General features: G+C 52.5%; 1 protein-coding gene across 1 annotated transcript; it reads right to left on the bottom strand.

Annotated features, from left to right (window-relative positions):
• Positions 1-1,323: 1,323 nt before the first annotated feature.
• Positions 1,324-6,924, bottom strand: LOC138366371 (uncharacterized). Its single transcript, XM_069327411.1, has 2 exons — positions 5,668-6,924; positions 1,324-5,616 (listed from the first exon to the last, which is right to left on the bottom strand). The coding sequence occupies exons 1-2, from the start codon at positions 6,922-6,924 to the stop codon at positions 4,093-4,095; spliced, it is 2,781 nt and encodes a 926-aa protein (XP_069183512.1). The 3' UTR covers positions 1,324-4,092.
• Positions 6,925-8,569: the final 1,645 nt, after the last annotated feature.

Genomic DNA, 8,569 nt, shown 5'->3' with positions numbered 1-8,569 from the left:
CTCTCGTTCATAAACAAGCCAACAACTGACAGCGTTACTACACAAATTCTCTTATTTGTAATTGACTATGAATATAAAAGTGTTAATATTTTAATAATTAGATGAATCAATATAATATTTGAATCAACCATACCACCCATTAGAGAGGCGTGCAAGCCAAGTGCCAACACACGCACGCTAGTGTTGCGTGTGTGTGTTCCACCACACCAATGATGAGACGAAACGTGCTAAATCCCTCACCAGTATAAATGCAAATTACAGAATCAAAAATACTATATAAATGCATATTAGATTAGACCTTTTTTGGGTTAAGCTCTTTGTGTTGCATTCGAATCTCCCAATCCAGCCGCCGTGACTATCAGAGAACATGCTATCAGAGAACATGCTATCAGAGAACATACTATCAGAGAACATACTATCAGAGAACATACTATCAGTGAACATACTATCAGTGAACATACTATCAGAGAACACACTATCAGAGATCACACTATCAGAGAACATACTATCAGAGAACATACTATCAGTGAACATACTATCAGAGAACATACTATCAGTGAACATACTATCAGTGAGCATACTACCAGAGAGCTTACTATCAGTGAACATACTATCAGTGAACATACTATCAGTGAACATACTATCAGAGAACAACACTCTATCAGAGAACAACACACTATCAGAGAACAACACACTATCAGAGAACAACACACTATCAGAGAACAACACACTATCAGAGAACAACACACTATCAGAGAACAACACACTATCAGAGAACAACATACTATCAGAGAACAACACACTATCAGAGAACAACATACTATCAGAGAACAACACACTATCAGAGAACAACACACTATCAGAGAACAACACACTATCAGAGAACAACACACTATCAGAGAACACACTATCAGAGAACACACTATCAGAGAACAACACACTATCAGAGAACAACACACTATCAGAGAACAACACACTATCAGAGAACAACATACTATCAGAGAACAACATACTATCAGAGAACAACACACTATCAGAGAACAACACACTATCAGAGAACAACACACTATCAGAGAACAACACACTATCAGAGAACAACACACTATCAGAGAACAACACACTATCAGAGAACAACACACTATCAGAGAACACACTATCAGAGAACACACTATCAGAGAACAACACACTATCAGAGAACAACATACTATCAGAGAACAACATACTATCAGAGAACATACGCCCAGTTCGCAGCTTCTGTGTCAGGGGATAGAAGTTTAAAAAAAAAATTATATACATTCCCGTATACTCGACTCTTTTTAAAAATAAAAAAAGAGTCGTGTATACGGGAATGATCTCAATGGGTGTTCCATCACAAAGGCCTCCCCGGGTGCCTGAAGGATTGATTTCTCCGTTGAGTCTTACACCCCCGACAGGTACTCCTCTTCTCTGCGGAGGTCTTGATGACGGGTGGTGGTGATGACGGGTGGTGGTGATGACGGGTGGTGGTGATGACGGGTGGTGATCGGTGGTGTTGTGGGGCGGTGTGCCTCCACCCGCGGTAGACGGGTGAAGGCACACTTTCCGCGGTACACTTCCTCACATTTGTCTGGCCCCGTACAGAATGAGAGAGGGAAGCAGGCAGTGGAGGAGTCTGCAGCCACCTCCACTACTATGCCTCCTCTCTCACTCCATACGAGGTCAAGGGTGGGAGGTTTAGGGGGTCAAGGGGCTGAGGGGTCACTGTGCTCCTGGTCATTCAGGAGAATTGGGGGTGGATTGGGGGGGTGATCAAGCCATTGGTGGTGATCACGGGTGGTGGCGATCGCGGGTGGTGGTGATCGTGGGTGCTGGTGATCGTGGGTGCTGGTGATCGTGGGTGGTGGTGATCACGGGTGGTGGTGATCACGGGTGGTGGTGATCACGGGTGGTGGTGATCACGGGTGGTGGTGATCACGGGTGGTGGTGATCACGGGTGGTGGTGATCACGGGTGGTGGTGATCACGGGTGGTGGTGATCACGGGTGGTGGTGATCACGGGTGGTGGTGGTCACGGGTGGTGGTGATCACGGGTGGTGGTGATCACGGGTGGTGGTGATCACGGGTGGTGGTGATCACGGGTGGTGGTGATCACGGGTGGTGGTGATCACGGGTGGTGGTGATCACGGGTGGTGGTGATCACGGGTGGTGGTGATCACGGGTGGTGGTGATCACGGGTGGTGGTGATCACGGGTGGTGGTGATCACGGGTGGTGGTGATCATGGGTGGTGATCACGGGTGGTGGTGATCATGGGTGGTGATCACGGGTGGTGGTGATCACAGGTGGTGGTGATCACGGGTGGTGGTGATCATGGGTGGTGATCACGGGTGGTGGTGATCATGGGTGGTGATCACGGGTGGTGGTGATCATGGGTGGTGATCACGGGTGGTGGTGATCACGGGTGGTGGTGATCACGGGTGGTGGTGATCACGGGTGGTGGTGATCACGGGTGGTGGTGATCACGGGAGGTGGTGATCACGGGAGATGGTGATCACGGGAGATGGTGATCGCGGGTGATGGTGATCACGGGTGGTGTTGTGGGGCGGTGTACCTCCACCCGCGGTAGACAGCAGCCTCCACCCGCGGTAGACGGCAGCCTCCACCCGCGGTAGACAGCAGCCTCCACCCGCGGTAGACAGCAGCCTCCACCCACGGTAGACGGCAGCCTCCACCCGCGGTAGACAGCAGCCTCCACCCGCGGTAGACAGCAACCTCCACCACAACCACCACCGAACACCACCACAGCACCACCGAACACCCGCCCAACCCGGCGGTCGCCCTGTCCGCCCAGCCCGAGTTATCCTCCGCCCCTTTGCTATGAGGTCAACCCCGTACCTTTCCTCACATTTGTTTGGCCTCGTACAGAATGAGAGAGGGAAGCGGGCAGTGGAGGAGTCTGCAGCCACCTCCACTACTATGCCTCCTCTCTCACTCCATACGAGGTCAAGGGTGGGAGGTTTAGGGGGTCAAGGGGCTGAAGGGTCACTGTGCTCCTGGTCATTCAGGAGAATTGGGGGTGGATTTGGGGGGGGGGTCATGACACCCCCTCCCATCTTGAGCTCACCCCTGCTGTGAGCGCAGCAGTTCGTCTCCCCGCGACATTTCGGTTATGAAAGCCTTATCATTATACATTGGAATCGTTTTTTCAAACGAAGACTCGAAATAGATATTTTGTATTTCAAACAATTTCTCTGCCATCTGTGCCATTGAGGGCCGGTATTGCGGGTCGTCATCCATGAGGCATAGTGACGCCTGCTCTACTTCCTGCGGGAGGTCTCTCACTTGGCAGAGGGTCTGTACGTGTTTCCCAAACGAGAAGACATCTTGCGATGAATGCGCTATATAATTTTCGCACAGCGTTTCCTCTGCGAAGTGCGGCTCGTCTGGGTTTTCAGGGCGCTCCCAGCCTTCGAATGATGACGCGGAGAAGTCCACGATGTAATATACATTTTGTACGATATCGATCATCACATTGTCAAATGTGAAATTTCCGTGGACAATGCCCGTATTATGGATTTTGTCGAGTGCCTCCGCTGTGGCTTGAAGTGCGGGCATAACTTCCCAAGTGGCACACACCTCGAGGTACTCCAGCAAGCTCAGGTCACCCACTGCCGTCATGATCAAGACAGGTGGTGCCGTACAGAATCCCAAAACACGTGGGGTGACCCCAGTGTTCTGGAGGACGTCGAGGGCGCACTTTTCGTATTCAAACGCATAAAGTAATTCTTCCGTGCAGGCGACCTTATAAAATAGGCTGTGCCCGTGGAACCAGCCAAGAGTCTCGATGGTATTGTAGCCGTGGAAACGCTGAAACACCACGCTATTAAAAGAGAGGTTCATCCAATCGTCATGTGTGATGGTCCGAGAGTCATCGTTGATGTCGACCATCAACGTTGTCTGGTCTAAGACAACGATTTCTTCGGAGAAAGCTACCTCCTGGGCCTGGTGAGTCTCCTCATCCAGGTGCTGAGCCTGGTGAGTCTCCTCATCCAGGTGCTGGACCTGGTGAGTCTCCTCATCCAGGTGCTAGACCTGGTGAGTCTCCTCATCAAGGTGCTAGACCTGGTGAGTCTCCTCATCCAGCTGCTGGACCTGGTGAGTCTCCTCATCCAGGTGCTGGCTCTGGTGAGTCTCCTCATCCAGGTGTTGGACCAGGTCAGTCTCCTCATCCAGGTGCTGGACCTGGTGAGTCTCCTCATCCAGGTGCTGGACCAGGTCAGTCTCCTCATCCAGGTGCTGGACCTGGTCAGTCTCCTCATCCAGCTGCTGGACGAACTGCTGTGTGTGCAGCAGTTCGTCTCCCCGCGACATTTCGGTTATGAAAGCCTTATCATTATACATTGGAATCGTTTTTTCAAACGAAGACTCGAAATAGATATTTTGTATTTCAAACAATTTCTCTGCCATCTGTGCCATTGAGGGCCGGTATTGCGGGTCGTCATCCATGAGGCATAGTGACGCCTGCTCTACTTCCTGCGGGAGGTCTCTCACTTGGCAGAGGGTCTGTACGTGTTTCCCAAACGAGAAGACATCTTGCGATGAATGCGCTATATAATTTTCGCACAGCGTTTCCTCTGCGAAGTGCGGCTCGTCTGGGTTTTCAGGGCGCTCCCAGCCTTCGAATGATGACGCGGAGAAGTCCACGATGTAATATACATTTTGTACGATATCGATCATCACATTGTCAAATGTGAAATTTCCGTGGACAATGCCCGTATTATGGATTTTGTCGAGTGCCTCCGCTGTGGCTTGAAGTGCGGGCATAACTTCCCAAGTGGCACACACCTCGAGGTACTCCAGCAAGCTCAGGTCACCCACTGCCGTCATGATCAAGACAGGTGGTGCCGTACAGAATCCCAAAACACGTGGGGTGACCCCAGTGTTCTGGAGGACGTCGAGGGCGCACTTTTCGTATTCAAACGCATAAAGTAATTCTTCCGTGCAGGCGACCTTATAAAATAGGCTGTGCCCGTGGAACCATCCAAGAGTCTCGATGGAATTGTAGCCGTGGAAACGCTGAAACACCACGCTATTAAAAGAGACCTTCATCCAATCGTCATGGGTGATGGTCCGAGAGTCATCGTTGATGTCGACCATCAACGTTGTCTGGTCTAAGACAACGATTTCTTCGGAGAAAGCTACCTCCTGGGCCTGGTGAGTCTCCTCATCCAGGTGCTGGACCTGGTGAGTCTCCTCATCCAGGTGCTGGACCTGGTGAGTCTCCTCATCCAGGTGCTGGACCTGGTGAGTCTCCTCATCCAACTGCTGTACCTGGTGAGTCTCCTCATCCAACTGCTGTACCTGGTGAGTCTCCTCATCCAACTGCTGTACCTGGTGAGTCTCCTCATCCAATTGCTGTACCTGGTGAGTCTCCTCATCCAACTGCTGTACCTGGTGAGTCTCCTCATCCAATTGCTGTACCTGGTGAGTCTCCTCATCCAACTGCTGTACCTGGTGAGTCTCCTCATCCAGGTGCTGTACCTGGTGAGTCTCCTCATCCAACTGCTGTACCTGTTGAGTCTCCTCATCCAACTGCTGTACCTGGTGAGTCTCCTCATCCAGGTGCTGGACCTGGTTAGTCTAATCATCCAACTGTTGTACCTGGTGAGTCTCCTCATCCAACTGCTGTACCTGGTGAGTCTCCTCATCCAACTGCTGTACCTGGTGAGTCTCCTCATCCAACTGCTGTACCTGGTGAGTCTCCTCATCCAACTGCTGCACCTGGTGAGTCTCCTCATCCAACTGCTGTACATGGTGAGTCTCCTCATCCAGGTGCTGTACCTGGTGAGTCTCCTCGTCCAGGTGCTGTACCTGGTGAGTCTCCTCGTCCAGGTGCTGTACCTGGTGAGTCTCCTCGTCCAGGTGCTGTACCTGGCGAGTCTCCTCATCCAGGTGCTGTACCTGGTCAGTCTCCTCATCCAGGTGCTGTAGCTGGTGAGTCTCCTCATCCAGGTGCTGTACCTGGTCAGTCTCCTCATCCAGGTGCTGTACCTGGTCAGTCTCCTCATCCAGGTGCTGTACCTGGTCAGTCTCCTCATCCAGGTGCTGTACCTGGTCAGTCTCCTCATCCAGGTGCTGTACCTGGTCAGTCTCCTCATCCTGGTGCTGTACCTGGTCAGTCTCCTCATCCAGGTGCTGTACCTGGTCAGTCTCCTCATCCAGGTGCTGTACCTGGTCAGTCTCCTCATCCAGGTGCTGTACCTGGTCAGTCTCCTCATCCAGGTGCTGTACCTGGCCAGTCTCCTCATCCAGGTGCTGTACCTGGTCAGTCTCCTCATCCAGGTGCTGTACCTGGTCAGTCTCCTCATCCAGGTGCTGTACCTGGTCAGTCTCCTCATCCAGGTGCTGTACCTGGTGAGTCTCTCTATCCTGTGGCTGGACGGTAAGGCGTCTGAGCAAGGCCGAAAGGCCCTTACTGAGGAAGGCGAAGAGCCTCACGAGGAGGGCTAGTGACCAGAGGAGCAGCTGCTTTAGCCGCCGCTGTTGGCTGCGGCCGCCAGCAACCTGGTCATGGTTTGGGTCGCGCACCACGTCGCCCTTGTGGTCGCGCACCACGTCGCCCTTGTGGTCGCGCACCACGTCGCCCTTGTGGTCGCGCACCACGTCGCCCTTGTGGTCGCGCACCAGGTCGCCCTTGTGGTCGCGCACCACGTCGCCTTTGTGGTCGCGCACCATGTCGCCCTTGTGGTCGCGCACCACGTCGCCCTTGTGGTCGCGCACCGGGTCGCCCTTGTGGTCGCGCACCAGGTCGCCCTTGTGGTCGCGCATCTGGTCGCGCACTACGTCGGGCTCCTGGTCGCGCACTACGTCGGGCTCCTGGTCGGGCTCCTGGTCGCTCACCTTCACGACTGAGTCCTCTATCTTCATGTGGGTGTTTGTGCTCTTCATTTTGTTATTAAATTTCTTTTTTCTTTTGTATTTAAAAAAAAAAATTTTTAACTTTTGAGTCGCTTATTGGCAGTAAATGGGATGGATGGGTTAGTTTAGTGGAATGGCAGCGGTGACGACGTTAGAGGGAGTCGTACTATGACGTGGCAACCCTTCCCTACTCTTCCAATCCCCTTCCCTACTCGTCCAACCCCCCTTTCCCTACTCTTCCAATCCCCTTCCCTACTCGTCCAACCCCCCTTTCCCTACTCTTCCAACCCCCCTTCCCTACTCTTCCAATCCCCTTCCCTATTCGTCCAACCCCCCTTCCCTACTCTTCCAATCCCCTTCCCGACTCTTCCAACCCCCCTTCCCTACTCGTCCAACCCCCCTTCCCTACTCTTCCAATCCCCCTTCCCTACTCTTCCAACCCCCCGTCCTTACCTTCCCTACTCTTGCAACCCCCCTTCCCATGCACTCTTCCAACTCCCCTTCCCTACTCTTCCAACCCCCCGTCCTTACCTTCCCTACTCTTGCAACCCCCCTTCTCATGCACTCTTCCAACTCCCCTTCCCTACTCTTCTAACCTCCTTCCCTACTCTTCCAACCCCCCCCCCCCCCCACTACCCTTCCCGAGTGTACCCAACGTCTCTAAACTGATGTACTTCATTGCCCGAACCCCTAACCTAATTCTAAGGAACCGACCAATAGAAAACGGGACGTCCCGTCAACTTGTTCGAGCCGCTGTGAGTCTGAGTACATCGGTTATTGGCCGTAGGGGATTTATACGCCAAAATGCGACGTAGTGATGGAGAGGCCGGGATGGTTGATGGTAAGTCAGAGGATCCTTTACAAGGGGAAGGAATGGTGCCCAACCACTTGGACGGTCGAGGATTGAACGCCGACCTGCATGAAGCGAGGCCGTCGCTCTACCGTCCAGCCCAAGTGGTTGGATGCTTGACCTGGGAGAGTGACAAGTTGTTGTGAGAGTAATGAACGGAGGTCAGAGACGTGTGAGAGTAGCCAGGGAGAAGGGAAGCGTTGGGAGAGGGAGGGTAAAGAGAGGGAGATGGAGGGAGAGAGGGAGGTATTGGGGGAGGAATAGGGGTGGATTGACTGTGGGGGAGATGTAGGTGGTGTGAGGGCGTGGTAGGAGTAGGCAAGTTACGTATAGGGGGGGAAGGGAGTAGAGGAATAGGAAAGGGGGAGGGTAGGGGGAAGAAGAATGCCCTCTATTGGGTAAATGGAAAGGCTGCGTATGCGCACGCGCTTGTGTGTGTGTGTGTGTGTGTGTGTGTGTGTGTGTGTGTGTGTGTGTGTGTGTGTGTGTGTGTGTGTGTGTGTGTGTGTGTGTGTGCGTGCTCACCTAGTTGTGCTTGCGGGGGTTGAGCTCTGGCTCTTTGGTCCCGCCTCTCAACTGTCAATCAACTGGTGTACAGGTAGCTGAACCTATTGGGCTCTATCATATCTACATTTGAAACTGTGTATGGAGTCAGCATCCACCACATCACTGCCTAATGCATTCCACCTGTTAACTACTGACACAGCAAAAGTTCTTTCTAACGTCCCTGTCGCTCATTTCGGTACTCAGTTTCCCAAATGAGTGTTAGTGTGTGTATACTTACCTATTTGTGCCTGCAGGATCGAACATTTACTCTTGGATCCC

Source organism: Procambarus clarkii, chromosome 2 (assembly GCF_040958095.1).
Source record: "Procambarus clarkii isolate CNS0578487 chromosome 2, FALCON_Pclarkii_2.0, whole genome shotgun sequence".
In the NCBI taxonomy this organism is placed as follows: domain Eukaryota; kingdom Metazoa; phylum Arthropoda; class Malacostraca; order Decapoda; family Cambaridae; genus Procambarus; species Procambarus clarkii.
Note: the sequence above shows the minus strand (reverse complement) of the source record. Positions and strands in the feature narration are given on the sequence as shown.